Source organism: Saimiri boliviensis, chromosome 6 (assembly GCF_048565385.1).
Source record: "Saimiri boliviensis isolate mSaiBol1 chromosome 6, mSaiBol1.pri, whole genome shotgun sequence".
Lineage (NCBI taxonomy): Eukaryota > Metazoa > Chordata > Mammalia > Primates > Cebidae > Saimiri > Saimiri boliviensis.
This window is the reverse complement of record NC_133454.1, coordinates 53,627,888-53,653,678: the sequence shown is the minus strand read 5'-3', so window position 1 is coordinate 53,653,678 and position 25,791 is coordinate 53,627,888. Positions and strand designations below refer to the sequence as shown.

General features: G+C 49.1%; 1 protein-coding gene across 2 annotated transcripts in view; it reads right to left on the bottom strand.

Annotated features, from left to right (window-relative positions):
- The window catches only part of TMPRSS4 (transmembrane serine protease 4), a 47,436-nt gene that overhangs the window by 7,922 nt on the left and 13,723 nt on the right, over window positions 1–25,791 (bottom strand). For both annotated transcript variants that reach the window (XM_039471247.2, XM_039471246.2), the window contains exons 2-11: window positions 22,267–22,300; window positions 19,219–19,332; window positions 14,217–14,369; window positions 12,645–12,774; window positions 9,664–9,765; window positions 8,648–8,688; window positions 5,663–5,822; window positions 4,122–4,288; window positions 2,341–2,439; window positions 1,988–2,130 (exon numbers count right to left, since the gene is read on the bottom strand). In XM_039471247.2, coding sequence (XP_039327181.1) covers window positions 1,988–2,130; window positions 2,341–2,439; window positions 4,122–4,288; window positions 5,663–5,822; window positions 8,648–8,688; window positions 9,664–9,765; window positions 12,645–12,774; window positions 14,217–14,369; window positions 19,219–19,332; window positions 22,267–22,300 — 1,143 coding nt within the window. The remainder of the gene's footprint in view (window positions 1–1,987; window positions 2,131–2,340; window positions 2,440–4,121; window positions 4,289–5,662; window positions 5,823–8,647; window positions 8,689–9,663; window positions 9,766–12,644; window positions 12,775–14,216; window positions 14,370–19,218; window positions 19,333–22,266; window positions 22,301–25,791) is intronic.

Sequence of the window (25,791 nt, the reverse complement as noted above, 5' to 3'; positions counted from 1 at the left end):
TTCTCTCAGAGATTCACAACTCACATTGGCAAATTAAAGGCTCTGAGTGACACCGTTAAAAAGCCTGGTTATTGGCCGGGCCTGGTGGCTCATTCCTGTAATCCCAGCACTTTGGGAGGCCGAGGTGGGCGGATCACCTGAGGTCAGGAGTTTGAGACCAGCCTGGCCAACATGGAGAAACCCTGTCTCTACTAAAAATACAAAAATTAGCTGGGTGTGGTGGTGGATGCCTGTAATCCCAGCTACTCAGGAGGCTGAGGTGGGAGAATCATTTACAGAGTGCCTATTTTGCACCAGGCACTGTTCTAAGCAATTGGGATCCAATTGATGAAAAAAACAAAGATCTCTGCCCTCAGAAAGCTTAGGTTCAAATGGGGTGAGAGAGACAGTAAACAAGCAAACAGCAAAAAAGAAAATGCCAGATAATGAAAAGTACACTTATCTGGGAGTCCCTAACAGCTCTTATAGCCCCTGGGACTTCCTCCCTCTGAACCCAAAACTGTAGCCAAAATGCCTGTTTAATGATCTCCTTTCCCCCAACCACTATGAGCTCCCTGAGGGGTCTTCAAAGACTGCCATGTAGCCGGGCACGGTGGCTCACACCTGTAATCCCAGCACTTTGGGAGACCGAGATGGTTAGATCATGAGACCAAGAGATCGAGACCATTCTGGCCAACATGGTGAAACCCGATCTCTACCCAAAGTACAAAAATTAGCTGGGCATGGTCGCACGTGCCTGTGATCCCAGCTATTCAAGAGGCTGAGGCAGGAGAATCGCTTGAATCCAGGAGGAGGAGGAGGTTGCAGTGAACTGGGATTATACCATTGCACTCCACCTGGCAACAGAGCAAAAGTCTGACTCAAAAAAAAAAAAAAAAAAAAGACTACCAGACTACCGTGTTCATGGCACACAAGCGACAATTAAGAGATGCCTCTTAAATGAAGGAATTCAATGGAGGTGAGAGTAGGGCAGGGGTTTGAATGAAAATGGTTCAGGCCAAGCATGATGGCTTATGCCTGTAAACCCAGTACTTTGGAAGGCTGAGGTCGGAGAATCTTTTGAACCCAGAAGTTTGAAACCAGACTGGGAAACATAGTCACCCTGTCTCTACTTAAAAAAAAGAGAGAGAGATAGAGAGAAAATAAAAAAAGAAAATGGTTCAGAGGATCCTCTGGAAGTATGGGGCAGGAAGAAAGTCTACAGGGATTGCTAAGCAGTCCTGATGGTCCACAAGGTCTGGGAGAGGGGCACGCACAGGGGCTCTTCCAGCATCCTGCAGGAGGCACTTCTTCCCTATTGTGGTTCAGCAGCTTGGGGGCAACCCCAGAGAAAATGGACTTGGGATTCCTGACCTGAGGGGCTCATCATTCCATAGCTAGTGAGAAGGGTGGGCGGGAGGATGAGTAGTGTCATCTTTGGTGTTTTGAGATGGAGTCTTGCTAGGTCACTCAGGCTGGAGTGCAGTGGCATGATCTCGGCTCACTGCAACCACTGCCTCCCAGGTTCAAGCAATTCTCCTGTCTCAACCTCCCAAGTAGCTGAGATTACAGGTGCACCACCACACTCGGCTAATTTTTGCATTTTTTTTTTTTAGTAGAGATGGAGTTTCATCATGTTGGCCAGGCTGGTCTTTAATTCCTGACCTCAAGTGATCTGCCTGCCTCAGCCTCCCAAAGTGCCGGAACTACAAGCGTGAGTTAACACACCTAGCCAGTAATGTCATCTTTGAATGTTAAAGAGACATTTGAAATCTCTCTGCTTGTCTCCATCCACCCATCCATCCACTCACCACCCACCCCTCTATTCATATATCTTTATCTGACTGTATCCTTTCCTTTCCTCATTCTCTCTCTTCCTCCCATCTTCACATACTGAGTGCCCATCACATGCAAGGCTTCCAGTGGGGCATGCAGCCTCTGTGTTTTCTCATCTCTCTAGGACTTACATCCTATTCTTAGAACTCCCCACGATCCTTGGAGGCCCCACCTGGCAGGTGTCCACACCCCCTTCTGGGATGCCTGCACACATCATCTTCTCGGTCACTTCCCCCTGGTACGCATCGTCTGCATTGCACCGTGTACTGTCAATGAGCTGGACTGATGCCTGCTGCAGTGTGTCAGACAGCTTCCCTGGGAGGGTGAAAACACTCACATTCTTGTGCTTGCCTTCTATACCCCAGCCCTGGATTGCCAAACCACTTTGCTTTCTGCCTGGTGCCTTGGTGCTTGGTCCTCTGGGATGGGTTTCTCTGAAGGGTGGTCCTTCTTCCCATCACTTCTGGAAGCTGCTCCCTCATACAAGGGCATCTCCTGCCTTGTGGTCCTGAGCCCAGGACTTACCTTCATTCTGCTTTGTAAAGCCCCATCCAATGACCCAGAGAGGGGTGGCTGGAGTGAGTTCCTCATCAAAGAAGGGCAAGCAGATGGGCCTGACTGTGCCTGCCAGGAGCACAGAGGAAGAAGATCTTTTATTCATAATTTTTAATTTTCTATAAATTATGATGCTTTGTCATGATGGGTATCTCGCTGGTCTGGGGTAGACTGGGTCAGCTAATTCCTGCAGATAGTAAACAACTTGCCTGTGGGCATGCCTTTAATGCACAAACCGGCCAACCCAAAGCCCATATCCCCAACCACTTTGTTTACCTGACTCTCAGACACCAAGCCAATATATTCCCTGCCCTAAATCACCCCAGGGACAGATACCAGACAACCAGAGGCCGACCTCTATAGCCTAGAGAACTGTTCACACTATCCAATCCCAAGTGTGCTCAATCTTGCCTAACCTACCTTGGCCAGACCTGCCCATGGATGCCACAGGTGACTCTGGGCCATGCCTTCCCCTTGCTCCTGCCTCCTGGACGACCTGGCTGCTTTCCCAGGTGTCCCTGTGTGAGGAGGTATGTCCTTTTCTCTCAGATACTATGAGTAATAAACTCTTCTTTCTTTCTTTTTTTAAAGATGGGGTCTCACTATGTGGCCCAGGCTGGAGTGCAGTGGCTATTCACAGGCGCAATCCCACTACTGATCGGCACTGGAGTTATGACCTGCTCTGTTTCCGACCTGGGCTGGCTCACTCCTCCTTAGGCAACCTGGTGGTCCCCCGCTCCCTGGAGGTCACCATATTGGTACCGAACTTAGTGCAGACACCCAGTCGGCACAGAGCACTACAGCCCAGAACTCCTGGGCTCAAGCGATCCTCCCACCTCAACCTCCCGAGTAGCTGGGACTACAGGCACGCACCACCGCACCCGGCTAAACTCTTCTTTCAAAGATAGTGGTGTCTGTATCTGTCACCTTACCATACCCAATTAAAACAATTCCCAGGTACAAATCTTGAAGCACACCCAGGATTCAGGAGAGCCTGGCAGTTCAGCTCTCTGAAAAGGGTCACACCAGGGTCTCTAGAACACTTGGTCTATGGAATGCTAGTAGAAGGGGCATGAAGAAAGGATTCTGTGGTCAAATCAATTTAGAAAGTGTCGGTGAAATGCAATAAAACAGACTATTTAAAAACTTATCATACCTTTAATAAACAAATGTGCTCCAAGAAGGGAGCTGTAGCATGAAATGTTTTCCAAACGTATTTGACAATGGAATCCTCTCTTCTCCAAGGGGCCAGTGCCTTGGGAACCCCACAGTTGGGACTGCTGATCTAAATACTTTTCCATATAAGCTCAAGGCCTCCCACAGAGCTATTCAGCTCTGCGGCTGCCTCACTAGTAATGGATGTCCTACCCCTGGAGGAGAGCAAACGGGCACAATGACTCCTTGGCAGGGATACTGGGCAGGCTCCTGGATATTGGTCAGCGGTGGAGAATGAGTCCGATAATCTTTTCAAAAGGTCTCCTACAACTGCCAGATTGGACGAAACTCCAGCGCTCACTTGAGGGGCTCCACATAGAGAAGACAGGCCTTGGAAGACTCTCCGGCATGGAGTAGAGGTGTTAGCTCACAGCTTGAGGGGGCCTCATGGCATCAATGACATTAGGCTGATGTATTAGTTAGAGACAAATGGGCAAGCTGAGGTCTTGAGAGGAGAAATGATGTGCCAAGGCTGCTCAGTGAGCTAGTAGCAGAGTGGGCGTGAAAACTGGGTGGGCTTGGGCCCTGCTTCTCACCTGAGAAAGTGAGTGGGAACTGCAGCTTTATGAGGGCAATGTCATTGTCTTTGGGGTACATGGGGTTGAATTCAATGATGATGATCTTGGCCACAGCCAGGGATGGGAAGTTGCCCAGTTTGTCTGAGCCGGCCCGCACCTTCCAGTTGAACACATCGGTATGTTTCCTGGGGGCAGAGACAGCTGGTCTGAGGAGGCTTTGCCAAAGGCTGGGTCCCCAGCGCCCTGGGGACCAGGGTGTTAGGTGTCACTGCCTTGGGAGGGAAAGATGATGGTGGAGAAGGAGCAGTCTTTTGGCACTTATAAGAAGCCAGATTCAAAAAGGGGATTTGATCTTTTTCCTCAGTGAAACCTGCCTGAGGACACTTCAAGGAGGGCTGAGGAAGGGGCTCTTCAATGCCTGAGCAGGGCCATGGCCAATGTCAGTTACTCACAGGGTCCTGGCGCTCTCTCCACCACCCTTTTCCATCATTACCCGTGCTGTCAGCTAAGTTACATGCTTGCCTGTCTTTTCCCCAATGCCAGGCACAGCTTAGTGTGCAGGGATGTTTTCCAGCAAAGAATTTATAGCTCTCACCAGAATCTCAACAACAACAACAACAAAGTTAAGAAATGCTAACCTAGACTGTGAGTGCCTTGAAGACAGCAGTGGAGTCTAATCCACTTGGGTGCATCATCTGATGCTTGGTACCTGGCAGGTGCTCATCAGATGTTGAGTGAATGATCGAATAAAAGTGAAGGGGGGCTGGATGCAGTGGCTCATGCCTATAATCCCAGCATTTTGGGAGGCTGAGGTGGGCAGATCACTTGAGGTCAGGAGTTCGAGGTCAGCCTGGCCAACATGGTGAAACCCTGTCTCTATGAAAAATAACAAAATTAGCCGGGTGTGGTGGCACATGCTTTTAGTCCCAGCTACCTGGGAGGCTGAGGCAGGAGAACTGCTTGAACACGGGAGGCGGAGGTTGCAGTGATCCAAGATGTTGCCACTGCATTCCAGCCTAGGCGACAGAGCAAGACTCTTTCTAAACAAACAAACAAACAAACAAACAAAGAAACAAACAAAACTGAAAGGGAGTGGCCCATCCCAGAGGTATAGCCAGGCCTCTCTGTGGACTAAAAAGGAATCTATGCTTAAAAAATTTTTTTAAAAAATTTCTGGACCTAATGAGGAAGTGGCAGTCACTCTAGGCCCTGGAACAACTTCCTGGAAACAAGCAAAAGAATAGTGAGTTCTTGGAACTTTAGGCAGGTGGGAAGAGGTTTTGTGGCTTGAATGGCATACTGGTAGGGTGAGGACTCTGGGTCTCTTATGGTGTCCCACTGGGAAGAGGCCTTGCTTGGTGACGAGCACCCTCTGCCCAGACCACCCAAAAGCCTAACAAAGGGCGTCACGGCCATTGTCTCATTGGGGCTGCCACACCCTGGCAAACGTCTCTAGTGGGAGAATGAAGAGCAGGAGGGTGTCAGGAGACAGGGCCCCAAGGTCTCTGGCCCCTGACTGGCCTTGGTTCCCCGAGACCTCCTTATAGCTGGGGCCTTACCTGAAGCAGTGAGCTGCCGTGAGGACCCAGTGGGGGTCCAGGATGCTCCCTCCGCAGACGTGCTGTTTGTCGTACTGGATGCTGACCTGCCAAGGCCAAGAATCCACAGAGGCCTCCTCCCCACCCACCACGCGGGGGGTCTTCAGGCTTTCCCCACAGGCTGGATGCAGGCAGAGGCAGGGAGGAGGCAGGATGTCAGGCTCTTGGGAATGAGGCTACCTCCCCTTAGCACCCAACATCTGCCCTGAGCAGGGCCCTTATGGCTGGGGCCAGAATGGGGAGCGGACCAGGCCAATTTGAGTTATTCATGGGGAGATACCGAGTGTCCCAGACCACAGGCTTTCCCCAAACCTCCCTCTCTGTCTTTTTGTTGTTGTTCAGGATGTGTTTAGGAGTTTGGACTATGAACACGGGTGTGTCTGATGTGCTGGGAATTCTTGACCTTCACAAGTGATGCAGAATTACAGAAGCCCTGCCCAGGTGGTGTGTCCCCCAGCCACACCCACTGACTAACAGTAAACAGACACCCACAAGCTGTTTCGTGACTGGGGAGTGGACTGTCCCATCTCAAACTCCCCCTTCTCCAAGTCTGTTCCCCTTGCCAGGGGAGTCTCTCAATCTGATATTCTGTCTTCCCACTGACCTGGCTTTCACACCCCCAACACCCCCAGAACTTCGGCACAGCCCTCAGGTCCCACCTCTCCACCCATGAGCTGCCTCTCCAATTCTTCTGGCAGCCACCACCACGGTGGCCATTCTAAGAGGGAAAGGCTGCTTCCCTTTCCAACATGTCAGGTGCCGTGCTAGGCTGGTGCTTTTCAAACACCATCTGATTTCAAACACTGCTTTCTCCACGCCACCTTGCCCACTCACCGAAGCCCTTGAGGACCTCCCTTGAGGCAAAGCAGAGTTTCCACTCCTGGGAGCCTCCTGCTGTTTCATATAAAGTTTCGTCTAGCCAAATTGATCTGCTTGTAGTTCTCTAAAAAGTCATTCTGTTTTTGATCCAAAAAGATGCCCTTCTCTGAAATGCTGCATCCTCTCCTGGCTCTCAAAATCAGGGGTCCCCAGCCCCCGGACCTCAAACCAGTACTGGTCCATGGCCTGTTAGGAACACGGCTCCACATCAGGAGGTGAGCGGCAAGGGCAAGTGAGCATCGCCACCTGAGCTTCACCTCTGTCAGATCAGAGGTGGCACTAGATTCTTATAGGAGCACAAACCCTACTGTGAACTGCACATGTGAGGGATCTATGTTGTGTGCTCCTTAATGAGAATCTAGGTTGGGTGCGGCGGCTCATGCCTGTAACCCCAGCACTTTGGGAGGCTCAGGCTGGCAGATTACCTAAGGTCAGGAGTTCAAGACCAGACTGGCTAACATGGTGAAATCCCATTTCTACTAAAAATACAAAAATTAGTGGGGCGTGGTGGCGGGCACCTGTAATCCCAGCTATTTGGGAGACTGAGGCAGGTGAATCACTTGAACTCAGGAGGTGGAGGCTGTAGTGAGTGGAGATCGTGACACTACACTCTAGCCTGGATGATAAGCTCTGTCTCAAAAAAAAAAAAAAAAAAAAAAAAAAAAAAAAAAAAAAGAGAGCGTGAATCTAATCTCTATTCCCCGCTTGGTTTGTGGAAAAATTGTCTTTCATGCAAATGGTCCCTTGTGCCAAAAAGGTTGGTGACCACTGAATTCTAAATCATTCATTAATCTAACCAATTTGTGTCGAGTGCCCTACATCTTGGAGCAGGGCTGGATGTTGCGAGAGTGGTGGGCAGGACAGACAGACATGGGTTTTCCCTCCTTGAGCCTACAGATGCATTTCTCAGTGCTCAGCCTGGGCCCCCAGTCCCATTTCCCTTTCTCTGGAATTCCCACAGGCTGTCCCAGGTGTTGGCCAGTCTTTCAGTGTGGTTGTGCTTAGGTCTTGTCTTCTTGGCAAGACTGAGACCCCTCAAGGGAGGACCTGCCACTTATCCTCCTTCATGCCTTCAGGGCTACTCAGTGCAGAACCTCAGATGGTGTGACCATCCATCCATCCATCCATTCATTCATTGACCAACCACCACGTGTCAGATCCCACACACTAGGTATTGTGGGATGGCGGTGGTGGGGTACACAATAATGAATTAAACTCTCAGTGTCCTACAGGGACGTGTATGCACTCCTAAACTGCAGAGGCAGTGCTGTGACCTTCTTCTCTTAGGCGTTCTAATTTCTGGTTATCCTTCCAGGCCCATCTCAGTTCTCCATGAAGCTGGTGGGATGAGCTGAGCCATACTGCTTCATTTCTTTTCGGATCTCCTCTCTTAGAGCTAAAAGGGTCCCTAGAGATCCTTAGTGGGCAGTTGGACTAAACGACTTCTTAGGAAAATGAACTTCAGGGAGGTCAGGTGAGTGACTCAAGGCCACACCGGAAGTGAATGGGTCTTCCGGCCCTCTTCCAGCTCTCTCTGCAGCATGTCAACTGTGGCTGCTACTCAGTTTCGCATTTTGCACATGTTGTCTTGCATCTCTCTCTTACTTAGTCATAAGCTACCAAGGATAGGGGCCAGTTATGTCACTCATCTGGTGTTTTCTACTTTTAGCCAGCAACTGGCAGAGTGAGACATATTCTAACGGTTCAATGAATATTTGCTCAAATAATAAATGTGGGTAATCTGATCTTGGATACCTGAGCTGATTGTGACAAAAAAGGCTTCTTGGGCCCTGACCATGGGTGGGAGGCAGTGGGGGCCCCATCCTGCCCTTTGCAGTCTTCCTAACGCCCTCTCCCAGGTCTCCACTCAGGTTGTGGAGCCACGTGGATGGTAGAAGAAAGTGCTTCACACCACAGCCTGAGGGAGCATTGACCTGCAAGGCCAAGGGCTGTGGATCCAAGCAGAGGAAACTTGGATTCCCAGAAATTTAAGAGTGAAGATGAAGGTCTTCCTGCTTGCTCATTGCTGGCCCGGGCCCCAAACCCTCAGAGATCGGGGGTACTCACCAAGGCAGTGCAGGGAGACCAGGGAGCCTGAGAGACAGGGCCTGGAAGACAGACACAGTGCCCTGTGATTTAAGCGTCTCCCTCAGCTGGGAGGCAGGGACTCAGGCCTGCTGGTGCTGTTAATTCAAGTCCCCCCAGTACCTGGGAATCTGGAGATGCACAGTGGAGAACACCTGGAGACTGCATTGACATCGTTGCATTTCCTGCACTGACATTTCCCTGTGGTTGGATTCAACACCCCCACAGCTGAGCACCTACTGTGTGCTGGGCCCTGCCTGCCTCAAAGCCCAGCCTGGGATCCTGGGACCTGAGAGGGAAGAGGGCAGAGCCTGGAACAGAGTCTAGAGCGCTGCAAGCTTTCCAAATGGAAGAATGGGATTTTGATGGCATTTTAGGCAAAGGATCGTTCTGCTACCAACCCTGTCCTTTTCAAGATTTACTTTCGGTGAATAAGCAGCCCTCAGCAACGTCCCTGAATGCTAAGAAGCCAGCCTCCTCTCTGAGCCACTTTGCAGCAGTGTGACAGATTTCATCCGGATGCTGTGCTCTAACGCAGGGTGGCAAGGCTCAGGGAGAGGCCACCTACAAGGGCCAGGGAGCCTCTTCCCTGGAGCCTCAAGCAGGCGGGCAGCTCTGGCTGGGTAAGCGTTAGGGAAGGACAAAGTGACATTGGAATCTTGCCTATCGGGCAATTTATTAGAAAACCTACAGCAGTAGCAAAAACTACTTACTATCTAGGTTGATGGAAAGGTCACCTTATCCATCCCTCTGGCTTCAAGTAGGACAGTCACTTTGTCCAGCTGTCCACTGTGTTAAAAACAAGTCAACACAGAAAACCTCTCCGAAATGTGAGTCTGTAGCTCTTGGCATTGAGTGATCTGTCTGGCTGGGAGTTCTTCCTGATGTCTGCCTGACATTCCCCTGACCGCTTGGCATTCCAGGTAAGCTGGTTACAGCCTGAAGAGCAGCGTCCACGTGTGGGCCTTCTGTAGGCCAGAAGGAGGCCCCTCACTTACCCACTTGAGTTCCCCACGTGAAGCTCCTGGCTGTTTTCTGTTATTTCAACAACATCCAGATCCTGGTCTGGGCCAATCTCCACAGCTCTGAAAGAGGGTTTGCTGCTCGAATCAAGAGGGAGAGAGAGTTGTGAGCTGGGGGCAGGGGGTTGGAACAAGATAGCAGCGTTGGCCCCCACTCTCAGGAGACAGAGTGGCAGAGAATGCCTGGTGGGGAGAGGCAGGGGAGCGGAGGCAGTCTTAGTCAGTGAAGATGGGGCCTGCTTTATACAGTAAAGAACATACCCTCGGCATCCCCCGACTCAAGCCTTGGTGCAGTGCTGATGTGACTTGCTTTCTTGGGCGGGGACTCTAAATCCAGAACCCAGAGCCCTGGAGAAATGTTAGGAGTCGGAGGTCTCCTTTCCAAACTCCCAGCTTTGTCCCTATTTCAAATATCCCAGCAACGTCTTCTGGTTCATAGCCGGGAAATAAAGAGGCATAGGGGCCCAGGATAGCTCCCTTCTCACCTGGGAGGGAGTCGGAATGTGGATATTTGGTTCTCCAAACAAGGCATCTAGTCTGACTTTGATGGTGGGGGTATGTTTTTGGCCCCCTTAGAGTTATTTAATAGAACAGGACTGGATTTGTCTTCATGTGAATCCAGACAAACATTTCTCTCAGTTGGACCACCCTCCCTCTTTCTCTCTGCTAATCCATGCTTGCCTGCTTTCGAACCTTGGGTTGAAGTTTTTTCCTCCTCCAGGAAGCCTTCCCTGATTAATTCCATCTCTCTGATTGTTCATTTACTAAATCTGCCTCTTCTAAATCTCTTCCTTCCATCCCCAACCATGCTAGTAATGCTAGTAGAAGCCCTCCATGGAGGGCTTGGTCAATCAGTGGTACTGGCGGATTGGTACATTCTCAGGCAGGAATGCTGGCACTTCCTAGGAGTACCCAAGTCTTGGACCTGGGAGGACTAGAGTCTGTTTTAAGAGTCCTCATAATCTAGGTTCTGTCCCTGGCTCTAGCACTAGTTTGATGTGTGGCCTTGGGCAGTTTGCATTCTTTTTCTGGGTCTCTCCAAGCCTCAGTTTCCCCCTCTCTAAAAAGATGTATGGGGCCGGGCGTGGTGGCTCATGCCTGCAATCCCAGCACTTTGGGAGGCTGAGGTGGGTGGATCACCTGAGGTCGGGACTTCAAGACTTGCCTGGCCATCATGGTGAAACCCTGTCTCTACAAAAATACAAAAATTAGACAGGTATAATGGCAGATGCCTGTAATCCCCACTACTCGGGAGGCTGAAGTGAGAGAATCGCTTGAACCTGGGAGGTGGGAGTTATAGTGATCTGAGATTGCCCCATTGCACTGCAGCCTGGGTGACAGAGTGAGACCCTATCAAAAAAAACAAAAACAAAAACAAAAAACAAAAAAAACAAAACACATGGACCAGGAGAAGGACCTCCAATCTAGAGGGAGGAAAGTAGAGAAATCTGAGATCTAGAAGGAGGGAATATGATGGAAATGGACATTCCCAGGAAATGGGAATTAACTTCTGTTCACCAATTCCATCCCAATGAATGATTCTGATGAACTTTGATTTTGTAAAGTACAAGAGTCAGGTGGTTTGGTGCCTTAGTGAGCTCCAAAAGGACAGAAATTCCAGGAGCCTGCCACCTTAAGAACCCCTGGAGACACCTGGGTTTCACCCTCAAGCCTCAGCCTGCTGTGCTAGGTACCGGGCTGACCGGACTGCAGTGGGGAGGAGGGGCCGGCCTCAGCGAGGCTGGGCTCCTGCCGGAAGAGGAGAGAATAGCAGGTTGAGGCATAACTTTCTCACTCTCCTTGAAATGAAGGTGGCAGGGTATGCTTTCTAGAGGGTACTGGAAGTTGCACCCCACGGACAGCAGAGAGGAGCAGAAGCCTGATGAGCAGAGAAGAGAGCGGCAAAGAATTCAGATTAATTTGTAATGGCTGCCTGGAGCATTTACTGAAAAAGGACTTTGAGGCTGCGTTAGGGATCCACGGGAGATAGTTCTGTGATTGATTGGTGATGTCTGTCTGGTAGAGATTTTTCTGTTTTTTGTCTTTTGGTTTTTTTTTTTTTTTTTTTTGGCCTAGTCTCTGGGTCCAGTCTCTTAGAATCCTGAAGAAGTTTGAAGCCTGCCAGAGATAGGTTATCTCACTCTGCACTGAATGCGTGGGTTCTGCATGAGAATAAAGAATTACCCAGTCTAGAAACAGAAACACTATGAGAACTCCTAATGCACAAAAATTAGGGGTCTTGGGCTCAAGATCCAGCCCTCTACCTCCCAACTGCTACCCTAGCAAGTTACTTACTTTCTTTGAGTCTATTTATGAAATAGATATAATAACCATCTTTTTGGTTTTCTGCCAAAATCAAATGAATATAAATATAAAAAATGCAAATTACTCTTATTATAATCTTACACCTTTTCATCTACTCCAGATTTGGAACTGCTTTTGAAATTTGCAGAGAGATCTGGGATGGCTGAAGATGGGGCCGCACTGGAACTAGGCTCACTTAAGCTAAATCTTAACCAACGAAACTTTGAATAAGTTAATTAGGGTTTTGTATTACTGGGCAGGAACAGTTTCTTGCAAAGTCAGGACAAAGGAGTGAAGGTTGAGGGGTAAAGGAAAGGCGAGGACTGTATAGAAGCTAGAAGTGTGTGTGTGTGTGTGTGTGTGTGTGTGTGTGTGTGTGTGTGTGTGTGTTGGAGGGCACACACATTCTCTCTTTGGCATTCCATAACCATCCTATGAGGTTGGCATTACTTCCCTCAATTCACTCTTGAGGAACCTGAGGCTTAGGAAATTTAACTTCCTGATGCTTATAAGTGAAATGCTGGGATTCAAAAGCAATTCCGCCTGGCTCCAATGCCTGTATTTTTAAGGAAACAGAGTAGAAGGGAGGAAGGAAAGGGGGCAGAGGAGGAAAGAAGAGGGAGGGAAAAAGGAGAGAGACGCCGATTGTTTACCTGCGGTAGCCCATCTGTCTACAGGCTGTCTCGGCCAGAGCTTCTGTGAAGTTGTCGAAACAGGCAGAGAACCAGTTCCCTGTGGCCGGGTCCAGCACCTGCAGGGTGGATCGGTCCTTGGAGAGGCGGACTGGGAGGAAAGGAAGCTGGGTTAGATGGAAGGGAGGACGTCTGTCTGGCCGATCCCCCTCAGAACTCATCATGAGACCAGCCCAAGCTCTCCCAACTGAGAACTGGGGGTACCACAGAGCCCCAACACTTTCAACATCAAGGGAATTTCCTCCATTTGACTTTGTCTATTTGGGCCTCATTTTGACAGTAGCTAGCCTGACTGGGTGTCTTGGGGTCAGCGTCCATTTTGACCTGTTACCCTGGCTTCATAGTGCCCCTTTTTGCTCTTACAGGTATCAGTGTTGGCGATCAATTATGCGGTCACTTTACGCAGTGACCATATACAACTCGTTTAAATTGGATGGACCACACATCCATCCATGGTCCATACAACTTGCCCAGCCTGGGGAAACTTCTCAGAGAGGAACCTAGGTCCTTCTCCGGGTAAGGTCAGAGTGGGAGGTGGAGTGAGAAGTCCTATTGGCAGTAGGGTGACAGGTGCTTGTGGGCATTTGACTTCTGATAAAGAAAGGGCAAATGCAGAGGAAGTCACTCAGCCTTGCCCTCAGAAGCCCCATCACCCAACTCCTAGCTCTCTTTTTTCTTCAGAGCCCAAGCACCAGGGGGATGAAGGTAGAAGAGCCCAGTCCAATAGAGAACATGGGTTTTATGCTCAAAACATCTATTCATTGGGAGGACCTGGCTCAGCCGCGTCACAAAGCGTATCTCAACAAACACTAATGAATAGAAGGACCGATAGCTGGCCAAGTGGCTGCGTAGTCTCTTCTCTAGTCTCCTTGAAATAATGGATCTCATAGAAAGGAGGAACGCCCCAAGGTCACCCAATCTAGCCCTCTGCCTGAAACTCACCCAGGTGCAGCAGGAATGGGGCAGGCTCAGTGACAATTTTCTGTTTTTTTCTGACTCACATTTGTCCATCAAATAGTTACTGTTTGCTGAGTGTCAAGTACTGGGATATAAAGGTAGAGAAGACATGGTCCCGCTCTCAAGAAACTTATACAGCTGGGTGCGGTGGCTCATGCCTGTAATCCCAGCATTTTGGGAGGTCGAGGCAGGTGGATCATCTGAGGTCAGGAGTTCGAGACCAGCCGGTCTAACCTGGCGAAACCCCGTCTCTACTAAAAATACAAAAATTAGCCAGGCATGGTGGCAGGCATCTGTAATTCCAGCTACTTGGGAGGCTGAGACAGGAGAATCACTTGAACCCAGTATGCGGAGGTTGCAGTGAGCAGAGACCAAGCCATTGCACTCCAGGCCGGGCAACAGACCATTCTGTCTCAAAACCAAACCAAACCAAACCAAACCAAACCAAAACAAGAACCTTATACAACAAGGATGAAAAGTGACAAGTAGGTGGCAGATGCTATGCAGTGGGTCATGGGGGCCTGAGCAGACCTCCTGCTGAGCCCACTCCTCTTCCCCCTCAGACCCTGCACTCACCTGCCACTGCAGGCCCCTCGGGGAAGCTCTTGACACAGTATTCCTCGTCCTCCCCCAAGGGACAGTCCAGTTCCCCGTCACACAGCTGGCTTCTTGGGATGAAGTGGAGGGCCTGCCCGCAGAGGAAGTAGTATTTATCCAGAATCAGCTTGACTGGAAGGCAAGTGCAGGGAGGGGCAGAGAAGCGGAGAGTCAGGCTTGAGCAGGGAGAGGCTGTGTTTTCCTGGAGATAGCACTGGGCTCGCAGACACGCGTGCGTGAGTTCCAGGCCCAGTTTTGCTACTTGGTAGCACATAGACTTGAAGCTTACAGACAAGAAAGCTGGGCCTGGGCCTTCGCTTCCTTGTCTGTAAAGTGGAGATAGTAACACCGGCCCCATGCACACAAGATGTCTGAGGAGTCAAGAGAGGTCTTGTGGGTGAGGGAAATCGAGAAACAGGTTGGCACCTGCCTCTTACCTGCTAGTCCTGGTTTAGTACGCTCTGGTAACAGAGGAAGAACCTGGAGTCTGAAGACCCAGTTTTGAGTCCTAGCTCTGCTACCTACTGTGCAACCTTTTTTTTTTTTTTTTCGAGATGGAGTCTTGCTCTGTTGCCTAGGCTGGAGTGCAGTGGCGCGATCTCGGCTCACTGCAACCTTCGCCTCCCGAGTACCTGGGATTACAGGCACGTGCCACCACACTCGTCTAATTTTTTGTATTTTTAGTAGAGATGGGTTTCACCATGTTTGCCAGGCTGGTCTTAAACTCCTAACCTTAGGTGATTCACCCACCTCGGCCTCCCAAAGTGCTGGGATTACAGGCATGAGCCACTGCGCCTGGCCATAATGTGCAACTTTATACGGATCACTTTCCCTTCTTAGTTCTCAGTTTCCTCATCTGTACAATGGGATGATAATATCTATAATATCTGCCTATGTAACTGTTGAGAGCATGTGGTATGATGGTAGTTGTGAAAATGTCTCATAACTCTCAAGTATAGTTCTAGAGTTGGGTGCTTTTATTTGGGTGAAAGAACTGTTAAATGATAAGAACACATGGACACATGGAGGTGGGGATCAACACACACTGGGGCCTGTTGGGGGGGAAGGCAGGGGGAGGGAGACCATCAGGAAATATAGCTAATGGTCACTGGACTTTATACCTTGGTGAAGGGTTGATCTGTGCAGCAAACCACCATGGCACATGATTACCTACGTAACAAACCTGCACGTCCTGCACATGTACCCCAGAACTTAAAATAAAAGTTGAAGGGGTTGGGTGTGGTGGCTCATGCCTTTAATCCCAGCACTTTGGGAGGCGGAGGCGGGTGGATCACATGAGGTCAGGAGTTCAAGATCAGCCTGGCCAACGTGGTGAAACCCTGCCTCTACTAAAAATACAGAAATTAGCTGGGCATGGTGGCGGGTGCCTATAATCCCAGCTACTCGGGAGCCCGAGGCAGGAGAATTACTTGAACCCGGGAGGCAGAGGTTGCAGTAAGCTAAGATAGCATCATTTTACTCCTGCCTGGGCGACAAGAGTGAAATTCTATCTCTAAAAATAAAATAAAATAAAATAAAATAAAAGTTGAAGAAACAAGTAATTAAAATACATAAATAAAAATAACTAAAATTAAGAAAAATAAAGAAAGCTCTGTTAAGGGGTTGGTCCTTGGTTCTGTTTTGTTTCTGCTTACTGTCTTCGGATTCTGCCAGCTGCTTTCAAATTCTGTTGCTCTTTTGCCATCTTGGGATGATGGGAATATGTTCAGCACGTTTAACCCTTCAGGGAACTGATACTTTAATATTTTTTTCTGGCCGTGCATGGTAGTTCGCACCTGTAATCCCAGCAGTTTGGAATGCCAAGGCAGGAGGATCATTTGAGCCCAGGAGTTCAAGACCAATTTGGGCAACATAGTAAGACCCTTGTCGCTACAAAAAAATTAAAAAATTAGCCAGGCATGGTGGTGTGCACCTGTGATACCAGCTACGTTGGAGGCTGAGGCAGGAGGATTGCTTGAACCCAGAAGTTTGAGGCTACAGTGAGCCGTGATCACACGATTATACTCTAGCCTGGGAGACAGGGCAAGAACTTGTCTCAAACAAACAAGCTTTCCTTAGTGAAGACTCACAGCCCAACACCCTGGCAGGAGGGAACTCCTCCTTCCTCACTGAACTCTCTCTTGGCCTGATGCTCCACTGTCCAGTCCAGTGTCACTCTGGGCTGGTCCTAAGAGTAATGGCATTAAATCTAACAATGGTCCTTGCTTGTCACTGTGTCAGGAGCTTTCCATGCATTTCCTCATGTAATCCTGGTAACAGTCTTGGGAGGGAGGTATCATTATTAACTCACATTACAAATAGGGACATGGAGAATTGAAGGCTAGCCTTTATTTTCCCAGGCCACACAGTGCTTCCAGTGTACAGCCAGGGTCCGTCTAACTTCCTGGGGGAGCTTGAGATGCGATCTGCTGGCCCTGATGCTTCTGGCCTGAGTGAAGCCAGGAAGGAGGAGGAGCCATTTCTTTGAGTTTGGTTTATGATAGGAGCCAGGGTAACGTAGAGTCACCCCAACCTCTTGGGACAAAGCCAGGAGACAGCGTCACCAGTTGAGACTCCAGAAGCCATAAGGTTGAGGGAGTCCAGCTCAGGATGGAGGACTGGGTTACAACCTCTGATTGCAGAATCTGGGATGTGGAAGCCATGCAGAACCTTCTGGGACAGGGAGTGTCCAGCTCTCAATTATGCTTTAGTGCCTGCCCGGCGTTCCCCAGATAACTCTGGCCCCTTTTCTCTCAACTGTGGCAGTGTGTCTGCTCACAGAAAGCAAGCTTGCTTTAACATTAGCCTGAACAGAACAGGCTGGCAAGTCTCCTGATGTCACTGCAAATCTTCATCATGTGGGCAGCCAAGGTCAAGGAGAAATGGTCTGGGGTTATCTGCATCTCACACCCATCCAGGGCTCTGAGTGGGTTTTATGTTATGATCTGTATTTCTACTGCCACAGATGGAAATAGCCCTGTTCAATCAGGGGACCAGGGTCTTGTCCCAGCCCTGTCCCTGACTGCCACTCCGCCTCTCCAAGCCTCAGTGCTCGTGTAGAAAGAGGATCAGATGCTCTCTCAGTGTCCTCCGACCAGACAGTTGGCTGCTACTGCTGGAAATGTCACCACAATTATAAGTGCAGGTTCCTGAAAGGTCAGCTATTCCCTGGCTGCACAGGCAGTCCAGCCCCAGTTAGCAAATGCATGTCCTGTGTCACATTGCACCTGCTGCTGTGTGATGACACACCTTTTTTGCAAAACTCAGCTTTTAGCCAGGTCCTTTACATATGTTATCTCATTGGTGCTCATGATATAGCTCTGCGGAAGGAAGGACATTTTACAGGTGAGGAGACTGAGGGTACAAGGTTGAGCAGCAGCAAGTGGCAGAGCCAGGATCCCTGTCCCAGGTGTCCTGATTCCTAGTCTGGCCCCCTGATTCCCAGTCGGGTCCCCAGTGCCCTACTCCCTGCTGTGAAAAGTTGTGGTCAGTAACCTGCTATGCTCATGTAGGTAACAAAGGCAATGACTCCATCGTAGGGTGTGGGAGCTGAAGGGGTCCCACATTCCTGCTCCTTCGGTTGATTCTTCTTTATCACAAATAAGGGGCCGAGGCAGAGAGGCCTGGTCAAGACCACGCTGGGCCTCAGGCACTGGCCATGGTGAAGGCTAAGCTGAAGGGGGCCGGGTGCTGGCTACCTGGGGGATCTTCCCTACTGCCTCCTCTTTCTGCCCTCCTCACAAGCAGAAATGCTCCCTGTTCTTCCAGCCTCTGCTCAGAGCCACTCAGCTTGCAATCTGCAGAAGACAGGAAGGAGGAGGCAGAGGGCGTGGCGGCCCTGCAAATTGCCTGCGTGGGTTAGGAACATATGCCACTGTGCTCTCCCTCTAGAAGAAATCACCTGGGATGGAAGCCATCTGGAACAGATGGGGGCTGAGTTCATCTCCCCTCTCGCTCTTAGAAGAAGGCTCTCTTCAAAGCAGGGGTGGATATATGATCTCTTTCTTTCTTTTCTTTTCTTTCTTCTTTTTTTCTCTCTCTTTCTCTTTTTTTTCTCTTCAAATTCTTTTTTGTTTTTTTGTTTTTTGTTTTTTGTTTTTTTGTTTTTTTTTTTGAGATGGAGTTTCGCTCTTGTTACCCAGGCTGGAGTGCAATGGCGCTATCTCGGCTCACTGCAATCTCTGCCTCCTGGGTTCAGGCAATTCTCCTGCCTCAGCCTCCTGAGTAGCTGGGATTACAGGCACGCGCCACCATGCCCAGCTAATTTTTTGTATTTTTAGTAGAGACAGGGTTTCACCATGTTGACCAGGATGGTCTCGATCTCTTGACCTTGTGATCCACCCCCCTCGGCCTCCCAAAGTGCTGGGATTACAGGCGTGAGCCACCGCGCCCGGCCTCCTTTTTCTTTTTTAGACAGAGTCTGGCTCCATCTCCCAGGCTAGAGTGCAGTGGTGTAATCTTGGCTCACTTCAACCTCCACCTCCTGGGTTCAAGCGATTCTCCTGCCTCAGCCTTCCAAGCAGCTGGGATTACAGACACTCCCCCCACCCCACCACCCCAGCTAATTTTTGTGTTTGTAGTAGAGACAGGGTTTCACTGTGTTGACCAGGCTGGTCCTGAACTCCTGACCTCGTGATCTGCCCGCTTAGGCCTCCCAAAGTGCTGCGATTACAAGCATGAGTCACTGCACCCGGCCTCTGAAATTCCTTTTTATTATACCAACAATTTTTTTCTGCAAAGCTTTATGCAGATCACCTGCCCCTGACTGTGGGTGTGGGGCCTGCCACTTACTGAGGGGGTGAAAGACAAGTAGGGCTGCCACTTACTGAAGTGATGAGGGTAGGGGCGGGGCTGCCACTTACTGAGGGGGTGAGGGAGGGGTGGGGGACTGTCACTTATTCAGGAGGTGAGTGTGGGGTTGGGGGGAGTGGGCCCTGTCATTTACTCAGAGGGTGGAAGTCGGGTAGGGGCTGTCACTTACTGAGGACAATCACAATGATGATACTCGCCAGGCTCAGCAGTGCCATGATGATGGGGATCCCCACCTTTCTGAAGGTCTCCATGGGGGTACGGGATTTGCGCAGGGGGTTGACATCTGGAAGGACATGGGAGGCAGAGGGGAAGAGCATGCAGTCAGCACTTGGTGATCCCCCCAAGCCAAGATCCCCACTTGTCCTCTGGTGGGTGTCAGGAATGCCTTGAGGACAGTTTTGGTTAATGCTGGGGGGTTATTACTGCAGACTAGGCTTAGCTTCATCAGCACATGATCACCCTGCCTCTTCTCACAGATCCAGGCTTACCCAGCTTCCACAAGTGCCCCTCAAAGGAGCCTCCAGGTCAGGCCACCTCCCCCTTGTCTTGCCTAAGCCTGTCCTAGGACATTTCTGGGTTCTGTCTGACCCTCTCCTGCCTGGGAGAGGCCTGAGCCCCTGGGTCATGTACCCATTCACTGTGCTACCATTTATCCTTTTCCTGATCTCCTGACTTAGCTTTTGATTAAACATTAAGCTCCAGGTGGGCAAGGGCCTCCAGCACAGTGTGGGCTTTGTAGAGGCTTAATAAATATTTGTGAATGAATGCATTCTCAGTCCCACAAACAGCAAGTCCGAAGCCTGGTCCTTATCTTTAAAGAGATTACCACCTGGGGGAAGAGCCAGGTGGAACATAATATATGTTATAATAGGGACACCTTCAAAGGTAGACTGGGTTGCATTTAAGGTGGCACTTAAATGCAGGCGGGGAGGTAGGCACTGGCCCAGCTCAGGCGCTGCCTGGTGTGCTTGGGTACCAGGGAGTAAAGGCAAGCTGGAAGGCAGGATGAGTGAAGGCAGCTGTGGAGACTCTTAAACACCATGTTAAGGAGTCTGGGCTTTATCCTGAAGGCAGTAAGGAGCCACTGGAAGTTTTTGAGCAGTGGAGAGACAGGATCAAATTAATTTTCATTGGTGGTCAGTGATGCAGATGCATCCTATGCTCCTGGAGTACTGTATGTGGTGGCGCTGCAAAGCTCGGCATCGCTCACGTACAGTACTGCTTCTGGTGACGCGGGATGCACACATCATGGCTCTGGAAGCGCGTCATATGACGCACATCTGGTCTGCGGCTGCGGCACCCCACATCACCGGAAGCAGTGTGAAATAACAGCAGAAGTAGGAAGAAAGGCAAAGCACTCTAACCATTACTACACAGTACAATGGCCCCCATACTCCCCCAAATGTACAACAACATAATGGACTCTATAACCTCCCTTTGCCCAAAAGTCTCCCCCCACATTACTACACACTGTGTTTCCCCTATTATAAGACCCTGTCTTATATTAATTTTACCCCCAAAAGACAGGGGCTGTCTTATTTTTAGGAGGTGTCTTATAATAGGGGAAACATGCAGCAGTGGGCTTCCCACAGAAGAAGCGCACCACTGCTGCAGATGTCCAGGACGCTGTAAACACAGTGTCACAGGCTGATCACCGCCATCCCTGTATACAGCACTGGAGGCGGTGCTGGGCCTGTGACACTGTGTACCGCTGTCTGAGATAGTGGAGGCAGCAGCACTGGCTGTGAAGGGTGTCACGCCTTGCATAGTCTGGCCCTCCAACGGTCTGAGGGACAGTGAACTGGCCCCCTGTGTAAAAAGTCTGGGGACTCCTGGCCTATGAACTATGACCTGGCACAAAGTAGCTTATCAGTCCTGTTTGCTGATGCGGTTTTTAAAGCTCCAGTAGCCACTTTTCAGAATTGTCCTCTTTCCTGTGGCCGTGGCCATGATGACATTTTGTTCATGAATTCACACATGATTTATTATTGAGCACCTATCTCTGGGAACATGAGATCGGTTTGTTTTCTCAGAGAGTGACCCATGGGGAGCCATGGGTTCCTCTGTCCAGGGCCAGACATTCCCAGGGACCATCCACTTTCCCCACCAGGAAGGGAAGAGTTTTCATAGCTAGTTTGAGTTAACGAAGCCAGTGAGCTATGTACACCCTCCTTGCTGGCTGTTGCTCCTCTCTCCAGCCTGTCCTGCCCACTGCTGCTAGACAGAGCTTCCTAAAAGCTTGCTTTCATCTTGTCACTTCCCACTCCGGAGCCTACGAGAGACTTCCACATCTGGCTTATATCTTTCAAAGCTAGTGTAATTTGACCTCTCTCTCTGAGCCACATGGACTTCCACCAACCCCCAGTTCTGCATAGGCATGGTCAATCCCCGGTCCTCGAGCAAATTCAGCTTGTTTCCTGGTTTGAGTTCTCAGGCTTGCTCAGGCCGTGGAGCAGTTGGTGCCCTGGTGTTCTTTGGGGACACCGTGGCCCTACTCTTCTTTTAAATTCCAAAGTATAAACTAGACACCATTTTAGTTGCTAAAATTAACTCATGACCCAGAACTGGGAAATAAATAAGGTGTCAAAGCAAGCAGGATTGGCCATTTTCTTATTGATCTGTTCTTATTAATGTGTTCCTTGCTCATTTGTTTTGCTGATCCAGCAGGCTATCAGGAGTAGATATAAATGGTTTAAAGAAAATGTAATGGAAGGAAAATATCTCCTTAAATTTGGGATCGTTCTATTTATTAACTTATTTTTCTTCCCCTGGAAATCAGGCAAGCACTGCCATTTTTCATGAAAATGCCTCTGGCCAGCTTGTTCCTTGGCGGCATGGTGTGAACTCCATGAGAACAGAGACTTCAGCTGTCTTAATTACTGTGATAGCCCAGCATCCAGCCCAGGGCCTGGCACATGGCCGGTACTTACAGTTTTACTAAAAGGGTAAGAGTAATTGAATGAATGCTTTGGAGAATCATTGCTTTGGGGATTTTAGGTTTGTTGGTCCTGTTTCCCCAGAGACCAGAACTCCTACTTCTAGAGTGAATCCTGGAATGTTTGCTGAATGAGGGATGGATGGGTGGCTGGATGTCACCCATGGCACCTAGCATTTTGGTAAGTAGTGAGGGCCAGGCAAGAGTGGCTTAGGATCGAGTTGGTAACTGAAACTCAGAGGCTAAGGTGGACAAACGAAGGCCAGACCTGAACTTACTTACCGAGGCTGTTCAGAGGTTGATCACTGTCAGGATCCTGTAAATGAAGGAAAAACAGTCAGTGAGTTGAGGAGGGGATCCTCTCAGGCTGGGGCTAGCTACATTCTTGGGTCTTGTCTGCATTCCCTTCTCCCTGCTCCCTGAGTCTAAGTTGGCGATCTCCATGTTATCCAAATACCTGGTTCAACAGGAAACATTCAGTCATGCACCTATTTGATCTGTTTCAATTAGTAAACTAATTGAAGCAACTCGTTAGCAATTGTGGAAGCAACTGGTTGCTGGTTTGTTGTGTAAATTGCTGAATTCCTCAAGATGATTCTGCTCCACTGTCTGTTTTTGTCAATAATTTGTCTATTTTTACTGTTTCTGTAAAATACAGTAACACTGTATTTCTGTAAAAACTTGAATAGACATTTTACAAAAGGCAATGCCCAACTGGCCAATAAGTACTTAAATAAATGCTTAATATCATTACTTATCAGGCAAATGCAAATTCAAACCACGATAAAATATCTCTACATAAACACTAAATGGCTAAAATTAAAAAGACTTACAATTCCGTGTGGAGAATGTGGGGCAACGAGCTCTCAGACCTTGTTGGTGGGAGCGTAAATTGGTACAAATCCTTTGGAAAATGGTTTGGCTGAATTCACTATTGCTAAACATACAACTATTTTATAATTCTATGATCTATGACCCAGCAATTCTGCTCCAGGGTATAGCCAAATGAGGACAAATGTCTAGCAAAAAAAAAAATTGTACATGAAAAATTATAATTGCTTCATTCATAATAGCTAAACATTGGAAAAACTCAAATGTCAGTCACTGGTAGAGTAGACAAAATTGTGGTATTTTCATACCACGTAATTCAGCAATAGACAAGAATAAACTAGTGCTAAGGGCAATGACATGGTTGAATTCCACAGACACAATGATGAGGGAAAGAAACTAGCCACAAAAGGTACGATTCCATTTATATAAAGTTTAAAAGGCAAAGTTAATCTGTAGTACTAGAAGTCGGAATAGTAGTTATCAGGGGAGTTAACTGGGGAGGCGGCAGTTAGTGACTGGAAGGAGCACAGTGGAGTCTTCTGGAACATAGGAAAACTTCTGCTTCTTGTTCTCGGCATTGGTTACGTGGGTGTTTATATGTGCAAATGTTCACTTACTACATATATGCTACCAACACTATGATATTTCTGAGTGGTGGTCTTAGGTGGTCTTAGGTGGTGGTCTTAGGCCACCATCGACGCATGTGCACAAATACATGCAAAGGCATTTCTACTCACACCACTTCACGTGTGCACTTGTGATACCCTGCTTTTTGCCAGCTAAAACTAACTCTCCTTTCCCTGACTAAAAGTTGTTCAGGTTTTATGTTAGCCTTTTTGAGCTGAACAGACTCCATTTTGGCTTCTGCATTTTAGTAACTTTCTCCCCATCAAGTATGTAACTATAGTATAAAGCAAGGTCCGACTGACTCTGGGCACCCAGAAATGCCTTTGTTGATAAGAGACCGAGTAAAGTGGTATCAGCAGAGCCTGAAAATGCAGCTGCAGTGAGTGCCCAGAGCCCGCCTTATATAAGTTGTATGTCTTTCATGACAGCTGTACTCCTCACACCTGTCACTGTCTTATTTCTTAGGTATCAGTTTTTCTTTTTAACTCTTTGCTTACTCTGCCCTTGGGAAAACTTTGTTTCAGCTAGGTTCCCCGCTTCCTGTTAAAACTAGTGTATAAAAGATCATCTAACTTCTTCTTTGGGGCCGAGAGAATTTTGGGCGTTAGCCACTCTCGGTCACCAGCTTAATAAAGGACTCATAATTCATTCTCAGAGTGTGGCGCATTCCTTGACTCGCTCGGGTACAACACACTCAGCACACACACAGCCACATAGAGTCATCTGCAGGAGTCTCTGACACAAAGGCCTGCATACAAAGTACACGCACACCCTTTCTGCCAGGCAGAGGTTAAAGGGAAGGTGCTGTCCAGGTTCACGCCCTCTGATCCCTCGCCTCACTCACTCAGGCCTCCCAGAAAGCTTCCTTCTCTTTCTTCATTTTCCAGGTCTGGTTTTGGACTCCTGGGCTAGATGAAGGCAGCTGCCCTGCCTGTGGTCTGGGTCTCCACCCAGGGACTTGCCTGCCCTGTGGTGCTGAGGTCATGACCTGCCTTGATGGTGGTTGGAGGAGTGACAGGACCTTGTACATTTCCAGCTGGAGATTTTTTCTGCTCCTCTTGGGAGTGAGAGGGCCTCTTTTAATCCCTGGTGGGTGACCCAGATTAGATATGGAGGGACGGTCCCTGGGTGTTGCCTGCCCCATGGTTAAACATACTGGACACAGCAATTGGGAGAAGCTCTTTCTTTTCCCCTTGAACTTGAGCCTGTAGCCTGCTGGAGGAACATGCTCGGCCTTGCCCTTGGGTGCCTGTAGGCCATGGGCAGCTGAGTGGTATAGCACACAGCCAGGCTCTGCAGTCTGCAAGGGCCGAGTCAGAATACAAGCCCTGCCTCCTGTTAACTGTGTGCTTTCAGGCAAGATCCTTCACCTCTCTGAGCTCCAGGCTTACCCGCTGTAGAGTGGGGACAATAAAACCTGCCTCAAAAGACTACTGTGAGGATTACATGAGTTGTCTGGTGGGAAATGCTGGGCTCTCACATGCGGACTTCCTTTCGTCTGCCCTCCCATAGAAACTGCCTTTGCAAAATGATGATGGAGACAGTGAAAGAGATCTAACTCAACTAACTCCATCTTGCTTCTAACCTCCAAGCTGTCTTCGTTCCTTAATTTATTGTTTAAACAAAGTCGGTGACAGCCCTTTCCCAAAGCAGACCTCCTTCTTGCCTGGGGACTAAACTATAACATTAGCCACAAGATTAGAAATTGTGGTTTAGGAGTCATGCAGCTGTAGGCTACAAGATTCTATTTATTTATTTATTTATTATTTTAAAATTTCATTTTAGGTTTTGGGGTACATGTGAAGAACATGCAAGATTGTTGCATAGGTACACACATGGCGGTGTGATTTGCTGCCTTCCTCCCCTTCACCTTGGTGTTTCTCCCCATGCTATCTCTCCCCAACTCGCCACCCCCATCCCTCCCCCATTTACCCCCAGCAGACCCCAGTGTGTAGTGCTCCCCTCCCTGTGTCCATGTGTTCTCATTGTTCAATACCCGTCTATGAGTGAGAACATGTGGTGTTTGATTTTCTGCTCTTGTGTCAGTTTGCTGAGAATGATGGTTTCCAGGTTCATCCATGTCCCTACAAAGGACACGAACTCATTGTTTTTTATGGCTGCATAATATTCCAAGATTCTGACCCTCCCCAAACTGCTCCTAATATCAGTGCTTGAGACATTTTGCAGACCCTGCACTTGATGGATCAGCTGGCACCACCCAGATCAATAAACTGGCTCATCCGATCTTATGGCCCCGACCCAGGAACCACTCAGTGCAAGAAGATCTCTCCAACTCCCTGTGATTTCATTCCTGACCAATCAGCACTCCCGGCTCACTGGCGTCCCCGC